Source organism: Bacillus rossius (assembly GCF_032445375.1).
Source record: "Bacillus rossius redtenbacheri isolate Brsri chromosome 4 unlocalized genomic scaffold, Brsri_v3 Brsri_v3_scf4_2, whole genome shotgun sequence".
Lineage (NCBI taxonomy): Eukaryota > Metazoa > Arthropoda > Insecta > Phasmatodea > Bacillidae > Bacillus > Bacillus rossius.
In genome coordinates, this window is record NW_026962011.1 from 27,386,581 (window position 1) to 27,407,361 (window position 20,781).

Sequence of the window (20,781 nt, forward strand, 5' to 3'; positions counted from 1 at the left end):
CCCCCCCCTACCCCCTCCCTGGCGACGCCCTTGTGTCTCCCTCTCCCTCGCCCTATTCCAGCCATGCCACACGGTGACTCGCAAGTAGCTACCTGCCTGCAGGAAGTAGCTGTCTCCCTCTCCCTCTCCTATCATATTCCAGCCATGCCACACGGTGATTCACAAGAAGTAGCCCTTCCTGCAGGGTTTGTTTTGTCCTTCACACTTAGTTTGGACACGTGTTCTGGTCTTGACTCGAACTTCAGAGGTTGTCTGCTCAGGCAAACTTGAGCTGTAGTGTTAGCGGTTTGGTTTCCAAAAGAACTGTTACATAGTCACAGGCACGCTGATATGAACCCTGAATTGTGTCCAAGCAAGACGTGTTTTAGAGTGATGTTGTGGCGCCAGTGCAATAGTTGCAACGGCCTGAGTAAATGTCCTCATTACTGACTGGTGGGTCTGTGTATCTGCGTGAGAAGAGGCGTTTCTGCAGAGGTTCACTGCGAGCAGGCTATTGCGCTTTCACGCGCCTTCTCTGCCAGCTTCAATGCTTCTACCTTTGACCGCGTGTGAGCTTAGTCAAACCTATATCATCCATGGCCTAGCCATTCAAGTGACTGCTGAACCAGGAGATTTCACATTTAAGGGTTTAACTCTTTTGATATTATTATAATAATGTTCAGAACTAACAATGTTATAACAGAGGTTTTGAAATTTATTTCTCCCAAACCATAACTGATTGCCTTTGTAAATGCACAGACAAGTTCACAGACGAGTCTAGCTTCGGCCTGTGCCATTCAGACGGTCGATACAGATTGTGGAGACGAGGGGAGCGATTCACTTATTCACACTTCCTAGTCACAGCCTTTCCAAAGGCAATCAGTCTCCATTTATTGGTAAACATTTCATTTTGATACAGGATAATGCCTGCCCGCATACCTCAAGAATTGTCACTGAATACTTGGAGAACGTGTGAAGTACAATTTTGGACTGGCCTGCACAATCTCCCGCTATGAATCCGATAGAGATTTTCTGGATAATTTAAGTAGACGTGTTAGGCATCTTCCTTCTCCTCCTAATGACTTAGATCAGCCTCAAATACTCTTCGTGGAGAATGAGATGTTGCGCCGGAGAAGTACATTCAAAATTTAATTTCTTTATGCGTGACGGGGGTTATGCCCTTCACTATACAAGAAAGCCCGTTATTAGGAGGTCTTGTCAGAAAAAAATGAATAAAAAGAATAATTATCAGTTTTTAAAATATGTTAACTTTTGTTTTTATTCTTTATAATGTATTTGCACAGTAGTATTAACAAAAATAACAAAAATTCTTACCACAAATGTAATACATCGTTTCTACTGTAATATTACGGAAATATCAGAGTTTCTGGGGTTTTTCCGCTGATTTTATTTATGTTTTCCCTTATGTTTACATTTTTCTTTAATTGTGTCTATGGTGTGAAATAATAATATAATAAATACTTATAATTTAATATTTATAATAAATATAACATAATTTATAATATATGTATAATATAATAAAATAAATATTTATTTAAATCATAGTTTCATATACAGACAATAAAAATTATCTTACATAAATATTTATTTTACATAGGTACGTCTACAAATAACTTTAAATACTCTTTGATATAAAGAATGCTAATAAATAATAGATAATGTAGTCTATATATTGAAATAAGATAGCGAATTAAAAGTTTTGCATCATACATTTCTTATATATCAAATAATCTTTGAAATCGAAAAAAAAATTTTACTTAAAAATTAATCACGTAACATTTTAATGATATAAAATAATTGTACTATGTTGTTTACTAAATTTTATAGTCTTATTAATTATGTAACCTTGTCCCTTTCACAAATATAAAGTGATTTTTTTTAACTACGTTAGCTGGTTCATCAATTGTTAAAAAGCTCAAGCCAAAATATTTTAAATAATATAAATAAATAATAAATAAAAATATATAAAAAATATATTTGTATGCACACTTTTCTCAATTGAGAGGCTGGCACTTGCTACACGCGGATATTCATGTGAACTTCAACGGCTGGTATCAGAGAGACCGAGTGTATTAGTGATATTAGTTCATTGATGCAAGAAACTGTCAATTACGACACTTTTCAGCAGTTTGAACCATGAGCGTTAACAGCAGATCCTCGCAGCACAATCCCACTCAGTACTCCCTCTCTCAATCCCACTCAGTACTCCTTCTCTCAATCCCACTCAGTACTCCCTCTCTCAATCACACTCAGTACTCCCTCTCTCAATCCCACTCAGTACTCCCTCTCTCAATCCCACTCAGTACTCCCTCTCTCAATCCCACTCAGTATTCCCTCTATCAATCCCACTCAGTACTCCCTCTCTCAATCCCACTCAGTACTCCCTCTCTCAATCCCACTCAGTATTCCCTCTATCAATCCCACTCAGTACTCCCTCTATCAATCCCACTCAGTACTCCCTCTCTCAATCCCACTCAGTGTTCCCAAGTACACAGTCTCGTGAACGGCATGGAAGAAAGCTTACGTTTTAAATGTTGACTGTGCCTGAGACGAATGTGTATAGTTTGGCAGATTTATACAAACACATACATACACTTTACAAAATACCCTTCAGTAACTCAGAAAAAGCTATGTTCTAAGACTTAGAAACATAACTGCCGCTTCATTATATTTATTTTAAATCATCAACCTAATATTTCGACAATTTCCCGAACTATTATATACATTATATTATACAGCATGTGTAAGAATTCAACCGAGAAACTTCGGTTTGAGGTTTATCACGACGTAATAAGTTCAATAATCTAAACTGCTTCCCAACTGAACAGCATTTTGAGTAGAGTAAGAATTTAAGATAGAACATTGAGCGGCTAGATTATGTTTAATTGGATGAAATTCTACAACCATCTCGAATTTTACTACAGTTTATAAATATTCTGTGAATGCAGAACATCGTCCAATTAAGAGGCCTAAACAAAATGACTTCAAGACTTGATTTTAAGGGCCTTTTGCTTATGAAAATTTACATTTCCCCAAAACAGATAAAACCATCATGTTTTTTGAGCTGATAAGGAAAGCAAGAATGAACCTGTAACTACATTTTAAAGTTCGGAACATTGTTAAAAAAAGTTCCCGAATGTATGGTTTTACACAGCTTTTTTCATTCATAATAATTCATAAGAAAAAATAGATGTTCACACAGCCAGAGGTGGTTTACGATGGACCCACCCAGCATCACTTGAGGGTGGTAGTAGTTGGAGCGACATAGTTCTGGTCCAGCAGTGGGTGTGGTCACGCCATGTTGGCGCGGATCCAGGGCAGGTGGTTGGTGGTGGGGGTGAAGATGGCCCCACCCTGCATCATGGAGGCCACCCCAGCCAGCACCGAGCCACACAACAAGGCGCTGCCTGCCATCTCGGCTCCTGGCTGCACATGCGCATAGTAGGACAGGGGTGTCGATGTATTACACATATTTGCAACGTCTCTATGAACAATGTTCGAAGCAGTTTTAGGAAATTCACCTCATATATTTGTTCCAGTAAATATTTTAATATATTCTATTTTATTAGCGTTATGTATAAGAAGGGATACTTCTAGACATACAAATAGTTTATTTAATAACATTCTACACGTGATGGCCGACTACAGCAGGAGTCCCGAGCTCCTAGTGGACTGCAAGAAGCTCTGTGCCGCTCAGATGCTCATGACATGCGCCATGTCACCGGCCCAGCATCGTGGCCTCATGAGGAAGACATACCTGGGCGTCTCTCCTGGGCCCGGACACGCTCTCTCCGGGGCCACAGTCCGAGTAGGCATGGCCGTCCAGCTGTCTCCCTGGAACAAGCATAGTGCACTTGGCTGGTGTTGACAGTGTCTCTCAGTGGCTACAGTAAAGAGCATGCTTAAATTTCAACGAACGCAGTGAAAGAAATCACAACGCGGGAGTGACTGTGGACGAATTCTGGAAGCGTGTGCTTCGCTATGAACATCTGGGCTGCTTTGGAGGTGTGCCGTGAGACATACTTTTTGTGTGTGCCGGGAAGGCACAATGTTTGAACAGCTGCGACTATGTCAGACCAAGTAAGTTACGTCCACCATGTAATTAGAGTCCCTGCTGAAGATTTTATGCCCAAGCTGTTTTCTTCGTCGTTTTTGTACACCGTCTGCTTCTTAATGAAATAACTTTTATTTAAGGCAAGCTCTTTTCGGTCTTTGTGTTTTTGGAGTAACTTTGCATGCATTAAATATAAAGTCTGTGGAAGTTATTTGGATGCAATTTACTATTTTTGGAAACGTTATGGTGGAACTTTTCCCATCCAGCGTGGTCTAAGAAATCACGAATTAACCAGTGCATGTATGTGCCATAGAACATTGCTGTAATGGAAATAGGCACAACTTCTTGAACTTTGACTGGAATGACGGCGTGTAGTAAAAAGAATTTTAAATTTTATGTAGCATTTTATTTAGAGTCCATGTTAGATTTACTATTTTGGTATATGCTTTTTTGATGTACTTATGCTATTTTATTGCTTCCTTTATTAGGCATGCTCACATTGAATTTACATGAAATATTATCTGGTATTTGGTATGGTTTTAGATGATTCAATTATATTGACATCTCATTGCTATTTTGTCGCAGGTGTCGCCAGTATCACCTCTCGGTAGGTCACCCTGTCCACGCGTCAGCTGTGCCCTTTATGCCCGCGGGGGGCAGGCGTGGAAGCCGCGTGTTACATCACGTGTCCTTGACCCGATGGCGCAAGCCTCGCCCATGCCCCGAGGCGAGGAGCCCAGAAGTCTCCAGAAGCCCGCCGCCGGCTTCGATCCTTCCAGAGCCTGAGTGGCACCTCGCGGGGGGGGGGGGGGGGGAGGAAGGGAATGTCTTGATTGACAGGCGGCTAATGGGTAGGTGACACGTACCTCGCTGAGGGGGGCAGGGGCTGTTGAGGCCTCCCGGATTTTGTGTTAAGCCCTGACAGGCCAGCCTATCTCGAGCCACCGTGTAACATTATTGAGTCTGAACTCTGATATTCAAATTTTAAGTTAGAACAATTTATTCCTGGGTAACTAAAAATATTATATTTAATGAAAACTACATATTCGCCCAAAGTGCTTCATAAGTATCACAAAATAGTTTAACATACAATAATATGTTTCATAAATATCACAAAAATATCTAAACATGCTATAAGGTGTTTCATAAATATCACAAGAGGCTTAACACAATAAAAAGTGTTTTTTTTCTTTTTTTTTTTATAATCTCACGATCCCTAGTGCTTCAAAAGTATTACAAAAGAATTTAACATGGTACGACAGATAATGCAATAAAATCACAATCTCAAATTGTCGGAGTATACGATTACGACAAAACGTTCCAGGGTAAAGACAAGGCATCGCCAATAAATAAAAATGGTGCAGCCAGATAAAATGACTCTACACGATAACACAATTAACATGTCAAATAGGGATCTAGACTCTCTGCTTCCCTAATGCCTATTCTTACATTGGCTTGAATGCAATGTCCTTGCGATATGTTATTTCTTTCTTTAGTGGAGTTAGGAATCAATTATTAACAATAGTCTTACTTACTACGTTTCAAAATTCCTGTACGTATTTTCTTAAATATGATTACAATAACACACCCGGGCAGCCCAGCGCCCCACGCCAGCCAGTCGTTTTCATTTTTACTTTCCGTGTTTGTTATTTGTCTAGACGTCTGTGAAAGAATGTGCATTAATGGGTAAAGGAAGAATTTAAATTATTTTTAGTGTGTAATTCAAAGTGCTGGTCAGTACCCTTTTAATTTCAAGTGGAATTTCATGATTTTGTAATTAAAGCAGATTAAAATATTTTATTGACTCATATAATGACAAAATTTCATTAGAATTTTATCGTAAGAATTCATTAAACTAAGCTGAGTATAATATACTAGAAAATAATTTCAAGATTTCTCAAGATAAATGAGGTTGACATAAAAAGCATTGCTTAAAAGTTTATTTTTCAAATTTTCCTGGAGATGGATCCCGAAAACCCCAGGTAAGGCACCCACTAAGTACATGGCCTAAGTCCCGCAAAATGTAAAGCCACCTCTGTCACACACACACATAGTTAGAGTATCATATAAGTATCTGATGAGTTACACAGGTGATTCAGATATCGAAACTGACATCTCCATATATACTTTAAAAACAAAGCCGGAAAAGAGCGACACTAATGCTAGCCACCTAATAGATGTTAGGGTTCCTAGTGTCCAATATTTATAAAGATACAGTGCTCTGAAGAGGAAGCCGAATAAAACAAAAGTGATCTGAGCTACTCATTTCTCACCTGCAGAGTGGCTAGGAGGAGCAATGGCTGGTGAGCAGCACTTTCGGCCCATGAAGTCCTCCTCCACTTGAGGCAGGCACAATGCACACTCCGGGGCCAGAGTGCTCCACTCACCAGAGTGCAGCCGCACCATGCCTGCAACACCAATATCCTACTCAGTCCTCGCACATGTCCCTGCGGCCTCTCCTAGTTGTAATGCTTTCAGCTGCAGCCTCTCCTAGTTGCAGCAGCTTCTCCTAGTTGTAATGAACTCAGCTGCAGCCTCTCCTAGTTGCAATGCTCTCAGCTGCAGCCTCTCCTAGTTGCAATGCTCTCAGCTGCAGCCTCTCCTAGTTGTAATTTTCTCAGCTGCAGGCTCTCCTAGTTTCAATGTGCTCAGCTGTAGCCTCTCCTAGTTTCAATGTGCTCAGCTACAGCCTCTCCTAGTTACAATTCTCTCAGCCGCGGCCTCTCCTAGTTGCAATGCTCTCAGCTGCATCCTCTCCTAGTTGCAATGCTCTCAGCCACGGCCTCTCCTAGTGGTAATGCTCTCAGCCGCGGCCTCTCCTAGTTGCAATTCTCTCAGCTGCGGCCTCTCCTAGTTGCAATGCTCTCAGCTTCGGCCTCTCCTAGTTGCAATGCTCTCAGCTGCAGCCTCTCCTAGTTGTAATTTTCTCAGCTGCAGCCTCTCCTAGTTTCAATGTGCTCAGCTGTAGCCTCTCCTAGTTTCAATGTGCTCAGCTGTAGCCTCTCATAGTTACAATGCTCTCAGCCGCGGCCTCTCCTAGTTGCAATGCTCTCAGCTGCATCCTCTCCTAGTTGCAATGCTCTCAGCCGCGGCCTCTCCTAGTTGCAATGCTCTCAGCTGCGGCCTCTCCTAGTTGCAATGCTCTCTGATGCGACCTCTCCTAGTTGCAGGATGTGGAACACTTCTCTCAGCTGGTATTACACTACCTACACTACACATGCATGGTGTAACTCTTATCTGAATATACCTCCTTAAACATTATGATGAAAATAATATATTGTAATAAGAAGAACCAATAAATGAGGTGAATACCATAACCACTCTGAATGTTGGCTATCAACACTCGATTGGATGACATATTGTTCAGACAATTAAAAAATTCAGATTCCAATGTTTAACCTGAAAATGTCTGTACACAATCAGCAATGTCCAATAAATTCCCTAATTAAAAAAATAATTTCTTCTTCATCTGGATAGCAATTAGGTAGGTCAGTGTAGTAGCCAGAAGAGCACTAATTCTTCTCATGAAGGCAATTCGTTTAGGGTTTACATGAATTGGTAATTCTAGAAAAATAATACATAATTTATCTCTTTGCTAGTCTCATTGAATAATAACTTAATAGATGATGATTTTAGTCATGAACCTGACGTAAAATACTTCATGCCTACAAAATAAATAGCTCTGTAGTGTTTCACACAAATAATTTATTGTAAACCTGGCCTGCACAAAAATTGTAAGCACAAGCACATTATTTTTATATTTTTTCTTCAATTTTAAGCCAAGAGTATAGTTACAGTTATAAACTATTACACAATAATAATGCAATGACCAAGAGAAAGATGTCATGTCTTACCGAGGTCATTGAGGACATCCATTGGTCCCTCGATGTCGTAGTCTTCGTGCACTAGTACGTCCTTAATCTGTGCTGAAGATACCCTAGTGCTGCCACCCCTCAGTTTCACTTCTTCTAGACCGTGGGAGAAAAGTCTGTGGACAAATAGTTTTGCTATTTATAAGTAGAAACTTGCAAAATACACGTACAAGAACTGTGTGTTCGGTACTAAGCTGTTTTTCAATTACCATGCTTTTGTAACTGGTTGTTACTACAGACTAAAATTTTCATCGTCACCGAGCTTCGCAGTCTTAAAAAATGTACCACCAAGTTACAGAATCAGTTGACAGCTATATACAAAATCTTTGAACTTTTTTTTGCTTTTGGTTTCAGATTACGACGATGAGATAATTAAAGACATGTACACACAGTGGAGGGCAATTGGCAAATGTATTGTTAACGGCTTATAGCAAGGAACTATCCAAGCAGTTTCCTGGTGTAGTCTAAACTGGCCTTCGAACCCGAGTCATCCCCAAAGCGAGCCCAGTATCTTGCCTTCGCTCAGTGCAGCAAGTTATGTCGTTAAAGTAGATGATTAATCATTCCCATAAGGGTGTTAAAAATTACCATTCTGATAAATGTATGGATCGAATTTTCGGATTTAAGTTACAGAAACATAAACAAGTCATAGTTCACTCACCTACCCCAGCGGGAGCAGAAATGACTACCTGAGATGAAAATACTAGCCTGCGAAGTATGCGTGCTGTTGCCAGCAATGATATCTGAGAGAGGTTCTAACAAGCCCTCGGAAGGGTGGTTGCAACATTTCAAATGACTTCTCGTCTCCAAGGGCAACCATCTACCTTCCAAATGCTCTGTAAGATGAACAGAAGAGGGCTCTGTCGGGCGATCCCCAAATCTCAGTACACTGAGTTGCTGTAAATTAATATCTGCAGATAGAATTATGATTTAACAACTGGCAACAGTGGTGATACAGCGGGATCTTTGACTCCCGAGTCTCTGGGTCTTAAAACTGGGATTTCAGAGTGATAAATTTATCATAGGTGGTAATAGCAATGCTTGGCGAGTTCTGGCTTGGAGATGCTCGATCTATGACTAGGACAGATGTTGTAAGGCCCTTTTTCTATGGTTCCAGTGCCCTGTTGCTACTTGTGGTTTGACTAGGTGATCTCCGGTCTTCCAGCATGGGCTGATATCAAAAGTCGGTGTTGACATGTAGGCATCCCATGAAGAGAGAGAGTATCTTACTGAGTTTCTCTTAGTAAGTACAGTATCGGACTGGAGAAGAATGTGGTTGATAGTTCCTATGCTTGGAGCAAGTTCACAAGGGATCCCCCAGCCCAAAGATGGGACTATTATTGAATCACAATATCTCTGGATGATCGAGGTGTCCCCAAGTGGCGTGTAAGCTTGTGGTAAGTGCCTACTAGTATATGGGTGTTGGCTTGTGATGCCAGCTCAAGTAACTAGGTAGGGAAACATCACAGTGAGATGGCCGTATGTCTGCCCCGCAAAAAAGGTGCCTCGGGGCACTTAATGCGATAATATCTACTTTATTATTCAGGAAAAGTATTTATGTACATAAAAATGAAGCCCATAGTTGTGTCACAGCTATACAGATGAAAATGACCAGGCTTCAAGCTACCAAACACATAGTTGCTAACACAAGTTGGATTAAGTCTGCAGAAATTAAAACATTATGAACCTGGCAATTTCTCTGCAAAAACAAAGTCATTTTTGTGGGATTAGGGATATTCTATAAATTAGCGCTTATGACTAGAATGTTTTAAAGTTTGACCTCGAAAGTACCCAAGTGTTACAAGTTGTGTGTATTCCAAAACTCATTTTACATCCAAGAGACCAACTTGGTATCGGTGGTTAAAAGTGTGAGTATGCACTTGTCCAGACACTTCCTCGTGCAATGTCCTTACCTGACGATACATTGGGCTGAAGTGAGCACAGCATTTACGCCTACGAAGGCACCGTGGCACAGCGTGGTACCGTCTCGTGAGTCCTCGAAGGTGACCATCCAGCAGAGGTTCCGCTGGTCGCCACTGCAGCGCCACTGATGGTCACCAGTCGGCCTGTGAGGACCCGCGGTGGTCGCTCCCTCGACTCCTTCAGCTACAGTGGTGTTGTCGCGTACCTCCAGGGTAGCTGGATAAGATGTAGTTCCAACTACTGTGTCGGTTGTCATGCTCAGCGATTCACCCGTGGTTGTTAGACCATCTGTAAACGACATAACCTCCGTCCCCATTTCCTCTTTAGTCAAGTCCCTGTCTTGCGCAGCAGTGATGTAAGTGTGGTAGTCTACAACTGTAGGAGTTGTTGGCTTGTACACGATGGTGTTCTCTTCCTCCACGGGTTGTGTGGGTTCCCCGTACTCGTCTGCAGTGCTCGTGGTCAGCGAAGGCAAGTGGTTCTCCTGAGACCGGGTCGCAATGCCCACTTCGTTTCCATCGGCGGGCCGCAGTCCGCCGTCGCCCGAGTGAGAACTGATCGACGACGAGGCAGCTGGATTCTGTGGGCGCCGCAGGGTGTCACCCAGGGGGAACAGATCGTTGCTGAAGTCAAGCAGGTGCGTGGTGGGGCCCCGTGGCTCTAGAGCCAGCGACGTGGTGGTGTTGTCCGGGTCCTGGGTGGTGCCGGAGGTCTCGGGCTCGGCGGTGATGCTGCCGTTGCTGTAGCGGCAGCAGATGAAGTGCGCGCTGGGCGTGAAGGCCGAGCGCAGCCCGTCGCAGTGGCCTCCGTCCACGTCGGGCAGGAAGTCCTCGTCCAGAGTGCAGTCGCCTCCCAGCAGACAGTAGCCGCGGCCCATGCCGCATGTGCGCACGCCCATGATCACGAACAAGCCTGCAAGCAGAGCACGTCGCCACAGCCCTCGTCACTCGCCACTCACTGGCTGCTCTGCACAACGCTGTCTATAGCTAGAGACCCGGAAAATTCGCGGGTTCAATGACCTCCAGGATAGACTCCAATATCCTCTACATACTCGGACAAATGCCAACTGTTCATTGGCTGCTGACTTGTGAGTCGTCTCAACTGGGTGGCCTGTGATTCGACACTTCTATGAGTGAGGGTCTCTAATTGGCCTTCAGTCCTCCAGATTAACAGTGAACCAATGACAGAAGCATCACTAAGGCATAATTATTTGAATTTTAGCATAACACGAAATGAACCCGCGAATTTTTCGGGTCTCTATCTATAGCATGTATTAGGCTTGACTCCAGCTTGCTATCAACTGGTCACGGAAACTATACTTCAAGCTTCATCTTTACTGCACGAGGTCAGCACACGATTGATTCGATTTTTTTCCCCAGCAAGCTGGTTGAGTAGAGTCTGGTTGGCTAGATGTAAGCATATATCAAGCTGGAAGACTTGTGACAATAAACTTAATTAAAATTTATATTTATACCTAGGCTAATTTATTTCAAGACACAAAATTAAGGGTTTAGGTGTTGAATATGCTACACCTGTTCCCTGACCATATTCCTAATGCACGATAGGATACGGCCAGTCACTTTTTTAGGGAATGGATTTTGGTGTCCTAACCGTGACCTATCTGTTGCCCAAATTCCGCTCATGCTGAGAGCTCATTTTTTCGTTGATTTCCGCTTCTAGCGCTATTAAATCATATATATTCAATTTCGTGAACATCGGGGGACGTACCAAGTGTGTTGGGATGCCAAATGACACTTAATGGTGACAAAAATATACTGGAATACATTTTGTGCACAAAGAAATAATCACAACTTAAAAAAAGTACTTGAGTAAAATAGGATAACACTATTTAATTCGTGCAATGGAGCTGCTATCTCTAGGACTTTTGCCGTAACAATTTTATCGATGTTTCTGAAACAGACCCTAGATGCGTTGCAATCAGTTTCTAGCCTCACGCAAGCCACTGTTAATTAAAACCATTGTTTTTTTTTGTTTTTTTCCTGTTTCCTTACTGTGATTCGGTTTGGACACGTTCTGAAATACGGCCCGCGAGTTAGGTTACGGTTTTATCCCAACAAGGTAGTGCTTATTCACTACCTGACCCGAAAGTCTTGGAATACCGGCCGTAGTCTTAGTAAGAATTTTAAAAAATGAACTATGTTTTCTATCTCTCTCTGACAGCGTGACTTGAAGCCCGCCAGCCATGTCTTAACATCTGACGTGTACATAGTTAGGAGCAGAATTGTTAGTGGTTGATGTGTGATGATACCTACCCACATGAATATTACAGATTCTTTTAAAGATATCTCATTGATAAATAAAAATGAAGTTAAATATTCATTAAGGAGTTGTGTGTGATTTATAGAGCAAATGTGTAATTTGGAAGCACAAGATGGACTCTTAAAACATCATACAAAATTTGAGGGGGTTGAAACGCCTCCTGTCTTGTATTTTGTCAACTAATTTTTTTTCTGGTATTTTCATTCAAGCGCGATGTTGCAATTTTTGTTAGTAATTCTTTTACTTGCTTAGAATAGGAAGAACTGTGCTTATTTGTAAAATAAAAGAATTCGTGTTTTAAGCAGTAATATTTTTGTAAACAATTTTATAGCACTTAATTCACTTGTCGGTGTGCCAACAAAGCAAGGACATGCGTACCGAAATTTGTACGTTAGTGTGTGCATGGGTGTGCCACCCAGTGCTATTCCTCATACGACAATTTTGGTTGGTTTAATGGGACGCGCGAGTGATGCGCGGATACCTGGTATGGAGTGTAGCTGCAAGTCGCAAGAGAGTTCGTCGTGACACCTGAGTGTAAACACACACACTTCCGAGAGTAGGGCGTTCGACATCTGCTGGGGTTTACGATGGGCCCACCACGCATCACTTGAGGGTAGTAGCAGTAGCGCCGCTCGTCAAGTGCACACCTAAGTATCTCGTCGGTGCGAGAGTTGTGACTTCCCAGCGGACCGTAAACCGCGTTTCTCGTGCTAGTCTATAGGCCCGTCTACAATTGCTATGTCCAGAGCGCCAAAATAATTGTTTTTCGATTGTCTTAGTTTACTATGTTCATGCCTTGTAAATGTGTACGAGCTAAGTTTTCAATATTTAGTTAACTTGTGTATTTTGTGGGAGGTCTTAAGTATTTATTCTTTAAGGCGAAAGTAAACTCTAATAAATATATTTTGTTTATGTTTACCTTTTGATACGGGAACCGGAAACAGGAAATATCTCATGTGTGTTCATTTATCTATGCTACCAAAGGACACAGTTTGGACAAAATGTTAAGTTTCAAGTTGACCAATGTATTCTAACCAGGGAGATTCAGAGCATCGCCTACTCCAGCCTTAACGTCAGAGGGTCGCGTGGGCCAGTCAGCGATCAGTGTTCATCGGACAGTTTAGGACATTGCAATTGTAAATTAGGGGCCTAAGTGTTCAGAGTTTTGTGCAGATTTGCACACTGTGGGGCGAAGGGTATTTCGCAAAAGAATTTGGCCTAACTTTTTTCCACATAATAAGTTAAATAAATATTTCATTACATCAGAGTATGAATTACTTCATATGTAAATAGGCATACATATGCCTGTAAGCGAGCAGTGAGCATTTAATGCCTAAAAAAACTTGTTGTCAGTTAACTGTCGATAGCGCAGCAATTAATACAATCAAGGATACCCCTTAAGTTAAATTAATATTTTAAAATAATAAGAAAGAATAACTATCAAACAATGACTATCTGTGCTAGTCGGACAAGGCACAGTAAGACGAGTGAGAGAGTGTCAGAGAGCGTGTAAGCGTGTTGCCGGCTGAGCACGGAGCCACAGCCTTCACGAGGCGGTGTGTGCGAGGCTAACTGTAAACACCCACCAGGGTCGACGATCGGCAGGCCGCGGGCAACTGCCGCAGCAACCGCCAGGAGCAGCAACGTCCACACGCCGCGCGCCATGCTCGCGCCAGCTAACACCTGCAACAGTCCTGCCAACCCCTACTCACCAAACCAATGTACAGATTAACTATATGTTAACAGTTTATAATTAGTATCCCAAATGGTTCTTAACATTAAATTTATAAGAATATATTCAACTTGTTCGGAGACTCACGTAAAATATTACGGGAGATGGTTTACAATGAAATTTTAGGTAGAGTGTTTACAACTTATAACTAGAGACCTGCAAAATTCGCGGATTCATTCGGTGATAGGCTAGAATTCAAACACATATACCTCTTAGATAATTTTGCTATTGGCTTACTGTTCATCTGGACGAATCTCAACCAGTTATAAACCCTCGACCAAAGAAGGATCGAATCAAAGACAAACCAGCTGAGACGACTTACAAGTCGGCAGCCAATGAACTTGCGTTATTTGCCCGAGTGTACAGGGGTATGTGCAGTCTATGCTGAAGGCCATCGAAACCGCGAATTTTGCAGGTCTCTACTTATAACCTATCTCAATTCGTAAGGGTGATATTTACCCTTAAAATTAAAGAGATACGTGAAAGATATATTTAACTAATTGAAATCAAACTACACTTCAGGAGTATATTTTTATTCTCTTAAGTTATCCACCCTATTAACAGAACCTTTAACAACCTTCCTGCTGTTACCGCATACACAATTTGTATATTTCTATCTTCATCTGATGCCGTTGTACCGAGAATTATGAACTAAAGGGCCCGGCCTGCTACAACTAATGTGGATGCTGCACTTCTACGTACAACGCGCGCAGTTTCAGCAGCAGTGATCCTACGTCCGGGACGTGGGCAGTACTTCCTGCACACGTGCACACATGCACGCATGCACACTAAGAACAGCACTGTGCCTCGCTGTCGCATGTTGCATGCGCATCAGGAGCAGCACTCTGCAATCGGCGAGATGCTGCCTCGAGCCTCGCTATGACCTTCCACTGTCACCATGACACCGTGCTGCAAGAACTAACACCGCGCCGTGCCACAGGCGCTGAAACCTTGGCGAGCGCTGTACGTCAACACAGTTGCAAGGGCGTTCTCATTCGTTAGTCCGCACCTCTCAGTCAGACGGCAACATAGAGGGTGACTCGCCTATTATCTGTGTTAAGGGAGGGGAGGTTATCAAAGTATTCTAGTAGAGTGAATACCTAGATAGGTAGCACAAAATTTAAATTCCGAAATTTTACTGTAATTTAAAATACGTAAAAATTTCTAATATAGATTTTTGTAAGGTGGTTATCGAACACACATATTTTTTATTTTAAACTCAATATCTTAGGTAGTTTCCAGGTAATCTGTATGGTTAAAGATGTGTCCAAAATTGGATATTAAAAAATTTGCAGTTTAATTTCCCGTTTGGATATTATTTTCATGTAATATGTATATGCTCCAATTTTCGATTTAAGATAAAACGTATACTTAAAGAGTTTGTAGCACTTTTAAATAATAATATTTTAATGGCATTTAGAGAGCACAGAATATTGAGGGGGGGGGATAAAATAAAACGCAAAATTAATGTACAACTACAATCGCGTGCCTCTCCTTCAATGAACCATGGAAACAACAGATACAATCTCAAGAAGACTCCGTTCCTGTGGCGAACCGCAATCAAGAAACGTGATCCCAGGTTCTCAGAAGAAGAAGAGGGTTCCAATGAACAGTTAAATCGCGAGGAGCGAGGACGAGCTAAGACACGTGACCTTGAGGGCGAGAGTTAGCACGCTAGCTCGGCCTCGGGCCGGTTGGCCGTGTTGCCACATCTCCTGCCAGCGTAGCTCCCACTTCGTCACGTGACCATGGCTGTCGAGAGAAATTAAGGGCCCGGAGACAAATAATTTTTGTGGCCCCCCCCCCCCCCTCTATTCGTTAATACACAACCCTTCAAACCCCTCTCTTATTATTTAAAAATAAAAAAGCCTAACACTGCAATTTTTAAGAGATTATAATTCTGTATAAATAGGGCAACACTGAGTGATTTTTAACGGAATTATTTTTTTTTTTAATTTTTCTCTCAATAAAAAATTTTTTCAGCACATTATACCTTTTCGATTAATATGACAAAATTGTTATTTTAAAACTTAACAATTTAGCACATTTTTAAGTCGGTCTTCCATGATTTCCTGGAATAATTTAGTATATTGCATTTCACGTATTTGCATTTTTAAATAAATAGATAAAATAAAAAAAGTTTCACTTTTCGACGAGCTTAAAAAAATCTTCTCTGACAGTATTACACTGGCTGCTGTTTAAATTATGCAGAAGCTTTCAGAAGTTCCGTTAGAAAAATAAATTTTAGTGACATCATAATTGATGGACCAGTGACACTGCATGTTTGTATTAATCTTCATTTCTTAATGGTGTTTCTTACTCTTATCTTCATTTCACACTTCCGTTCTTCTGCGAATACCGTCTCTAGACGTGAGTGCGCAGCAGGCCTCGCCGGTGACAACACGACATGGCTCGTGATCTCTCTCGCAGTCCAGTCCTACCCGCACTAGAGGGGGGCTGCTCTTGTTCACCGCTGATCCGCGAGGCTTCGCACGATCGACGGCTCAATAGTTGCGCTTGCCGGGTGAGTATACTTCGACATGGCAAAGTTTCCAATTCAATGTTTTATTCACTACAGGCTAAATATTAACAATATTGAAAAATTAGTGTTTAGGTGATCCTGCAGCACGCACTTCTAGGACCAATGCCTGGCGCCGAGGCGCGAGGAACAACGTGTAGCGAGAACCGCCAAACAAGTGGCTACATCGGCCGCCTCTTACACACCGCATGAGAGCAACTCATGACCACCAATAATATTCAACACTGCGTCGATACTAGCATATAGCGTGGTCGGAACTTACATGCATTAATAAACTAAACCTCAATGTACTAACTGTATACAAAAATTATTATAGTTCAAAAAATTTACTATTTGGAATGTATTTTAAAACAACTCAACCACAGCTAGCAACAGGAGGGAGGGATATGTCCCATCACAACCACACATAGCACAAAGTATGGCCCTGGCTATGACCGCAGCTAACACTCAGCTTCTAGCAGCCGTATAGTCAATAGCCGGAGGAGGTGGCTACCGCTATGTCCACATGCCAGCAGGCAGCCACTCACATGCCACTGCTAGTCGCCCCTGGCTACCACCGCAGCCAACACTCGGCTTCTAGCGGCCACACAGTCAGTATCCGGAGGAGGATGGCCACCGCCGTGTCCGCATGCCAGCAGGCAGCCACTCACCTGCCACTGCTAGTCGCCCCTGGGTACCACCGCAGCCAACACTTGGCTTCTAGCGGCCACACAGTCAGTATCCGGAGGAGGATGGCCACCGCCGTGTCGCATGCCAGCAGGCAGCCACTCACCTGCCACTGCTAGTCGCCCCTGGCTACCACTACAGCCAACACTCGGCTTCTAGCGGCCACACAGTCAGTATCCGGAGGAGGATGGCCACCGCCGTGTCCGCATGCCAGCAGGCAGCCACTCACCTGCCACTGCTAGTCGCCCCTGGGTACCACCGCAGCCAACACTTGGCTTCTAGCGGCCACACAGTCAGTATCCGGAGGAGGATGGCCACCGCCGTGTCGCATGCCAGCAGGCAGCCACTCACCTGCCACTGCTAGTCGCCCCTGGCTACCACTACAGCCAACACTCGGCTTCTAGCGGCCACACAGTCAGTATCCGGAGGAGGATGGCCACCGCCGTGTCCGCATGCCAGCAGGCAGCCACTCACCTGCCACTGCTAGTCGCCCCTGGCTACCACCGCAGCCAACACTCGGCTTCTAGCGGCCACACAGTCAGTATCCAGAGGAGGATGGCCACCGCCGTGTCCGCATGCCAGCAGGCAGCTACTCACCTGCCACTGCTAGTCGCCCCTGGCTACCACCGCAGCCAACACTCGGCTTCTAGCGGCCACACAGTCAGTATCCGGAGGAGGATGGCCACCACCGTGTCCGCATGCCAGCAGGCAGCCACTCACCTGCCACTGATAGTCGCCCCTGGCTACCACCGCAGCCAACTCTCGGCTTCTAGCGGCCACACAGTCAGTAGCCGGAGGAGGATGGCCACCGCCGTGTCCGCATGCCAGCAGGCAGCCACTCACCTGCCACTGCTAGTCGCCCCTGGCTACCACTACAGCCAACACTCGGCTTCTAGCGGCCACACAGTCAAGAGCCGGAGGAGGATGGCCACCGCCGTGTCCGCATGCCAGCAGGCAGCCACTCACCTGCCACTGCTAGTCGCCCCTGGCTACCACTACAGCCAACACTCGGCTTCTAGCGGCCACACAGTCAGTATCCGGAGGAGGATGGCCACCGCCGTGTCCGCATGCCAGCAGGCAGCCACTCACCTGCCACTGCTAGTCGCCCCTGGCTACCACCGCAGCCAACTCTCGGCTTCTAGCGGCCACACAGTCAGTAGCCGGAGGAGGATGGCCACCGCCGTGTCCGCATGCCAGCAGGCAGCCACTCACCTGCCACTGCTAGTCGCCCCTGGCTACCACTACAGCCAACACTCGGCTTCTAGCGGCCACACAGTCAGTATCCGGAGGAGGATGGCCACCGCCGTGTCCGCATGCCAGCAGGCAGCCACTCACCTGCCACTGCTAGTCGCCCCTGGCTACCACTACAGCCAACACTCGGCTTCTAGCGGCCACACAGTCAAGAGCCGGAGGAGGATGGCCACCGCCATGTCCGCATACCAGCAGGCAGCCACTCACCTGCCACTGCTAGTCGCCCCTGGCTACCACTACAGCCAACACTCGGCTTCTAGCGGCCACACAGTCAGTATCCGGAGGAGGATGGCCACCGCCGTGTCCGCATGCCAGCAGGCAGCCACTCACCTGCCACTGCTAGTCGCCCCTGGCTACCACTACAGCCAACACTCGGCTTCTAGCGGCCACACAGTCAGTATCCGGAGGAGGATGGCCACCGCCGTGTCCGCATGCCAGCAGGCAGCCACTCACCTGCCACTGCTAGTCGCCCCTGGCTACCACTACAGCCAACACTCGGCTTCTAGCGGCCACACAGTCAGTATCCGGAGGAGGATGGCCACCGCCGTGTCCGCATGCCAGCAGGCAGCCACTCACCTGCCACTGCTAGTCGCCCCTGGCTACCACTACAGCCAACACTCGGCTTCTAGCGGCCACACAGTCAGTATCCGGAGGAGGATGGCCACCGCCGTGTCCGCATGCCAGCAGGCAGCCACTCACCTGCCACTGCTAGTCGCCCCTGGCTACCACTACAGCCAACACTCGGCTTCTAGCGGCCACACAGTCAGTATCCGGAGGAGGATGGCCACCGCCGTGTCCGCATGCCAGCAGGCAGCCACTCACCTGCCACTGCTAGTCGCCCCTGGCTACCACTACAGCCAACTCTCGGCTTCTAGCGGCCACACAGTCAGTATCCGGAGGAGGATGGCCACCGCCGTGTCCGCATGCCAGCAGGCAGCCACTCACCTGCCACTGCTAGTCGCCCCTGGCTACCACTACAGCCAACACTCGGCTTCTAGCGGCCACACAGTCAGTATCCGGAGGAGGATGGCCACCGCCGTGTCCGCATGCCAGCAGGCAGCCACTCACCTGCCACTGCTAGTCGCCCCTGGCTACCACTACAGCCAAAACTTGGCTTCTAGCGGCCACACAGTCAGTATCCGGAGGAGGATGGCCACCGCCGTGTCCGCATGCCAGCAGGCAGCCACTCACCTGCCACTGCTAGTCGCCCCTGGCTACCACCGCAGCCAACTCTCGGCTTCTAGCGGCCACACAGTCAGTATCCGGAGGAGGATGGCCACCGCCGTGTCCGCATGCCAGCAGGCAGCCACTCACCTGCCACTGCTAGTCGCCCCTGGCTACCACCGCAGCCAACTCTCGGCTTCTAGCGGCCACACAGTCAGTATCCGGAGGAGGATGGCCACCGCCGTGTCCGCATGCCAGCAGGCAGCCACTCACCTGCCACTGCTAGTCGCCCCTGGCTACCACCGCAGCCAACTCTCGGCTTCTAGCGGCCACACAGTCAGTATCCGGAGGAGGATGGCCACCGCCGTGTCCGCATGCCAGCAGGCAGCTACTCACCTGCTACTGCTAGTCGCCCCTGGCTACCACCGCAGCTAACACTCAGCTTCTAGCGGCCACACAGTCAGTAGCCGGAGGAGGTGGCCACCGCCGTGTCCGCATGCCAGTATGCAGCCGCTCACCTCCGCTGCTCGTCGCTCCGGGTCGCCAGGTGTCGTTGATCTGAGACCAGCGTGTCTCGCCGCTGCCAGGCCGCTGCCCGGAGCCGAGCTTGCTCGAGTGCGCCCGAGCGCGCCCGAGCGCGAGGAGGCCGAATGCTACGGGTGGAATTTTTTTTACCTAAAACTAACATCATTAAGTATTGGTCCGGGTTAGGGAAGGAACATAGGTTCGTCTCAAGCCAAAATATTTACGCCTAGTCTTGTAGGCTATATGCAATGGAGGAAGGAATTGACTAGCCAGAGTAGCATTGCGGTAATGTGTATTTCAAATGATTTTTTTTTTGTGAGGCGAATGCTTCCAGATTAATGCATGTCGAAAACAAGAAATTTGATATGTATGTGTGTATAAATATATATAAATTATGCCTATATAAAAAACTTTCTGCTATAGAAATATATATATTAAACTTTCGGCTATAGAAATATATATATATATATAAAAGACAAAAATACCTACTTTTTGTATAAAATTATAAACTTCCAAGGTGTAGCATATTTAGAAAATAAAAAAACTGCTCTTAAGGGTATAAGTACATAATTAAAAATTTCAAATTATTCTTAGTAGCGCATACTTAGATTTTTTTAAAAAAAGGGGGGGGGGGGGAATTCACCGTTGTTTGTTAAAAGCTAAATTTTCTGAGATATAAGATTTTTTTTTAGTAATTATAAGCATTGTTGGTTGTAGGTGCCTAAGGTTATGTTGAAAAATGTTAAATATGACAAACCTTTTAATCTAATAATTG

The 20,781-nt window shown here is 45.1% G+C and overlaps 1 protein-coding gene across 5 annotated transcripts in view; it reads right to left on the reverse strand.

The window, feature by feature from the left end:
* Positions 1–1,813: 1,813 nt before the first annotated feature.
* The window catches only part of LOC134542401 (uncharacterized), a 64,064-nt gene continuing 45,096 nt past the window's right edge, over positions 1,814–20,781 (reverse strand). For 2 of the 5 annotated variants that reach the window (XM_063386609.1, XM_063386607.1), the window contains exons 2-7: positions 13,716–13,823; positions 9,840–10,761; positions 7,909–8,042; positions 6,328–6,462; positions 3,758–3,834; positions 1,814–3,426 (exon numbers count right to left, since the gene is read on the reverse strand). In XM_063386609.1, coding sequence (XP_063242679.1) covers positions 3,292–3,426; positions 3,758–3,834; positions 6,328–6,462; positions 7,909–8,042; positions 9,840–10,761; positions 13,716–13,794 — 1,482 coding nt within the window. In that variant the 5' untranslated portion in view covers positions 13,795–13,823 and the 3' untranslated portion in view covers positions 1,814–3,291. Of the gene's footprint in view, positions 3,427–3,757; positions 3,835–6,327; positions 6,463–7,908; positions 8,043–9,839; positions 10,762–13,715; positions 13,824–19,999; positions 20,325–20,781 lie in introns of those variants that run through there. The other 3 variants (XM_063386604.1, XM_063386608.1, XM_063386605.1) reach the window with 3 other exon arrangements.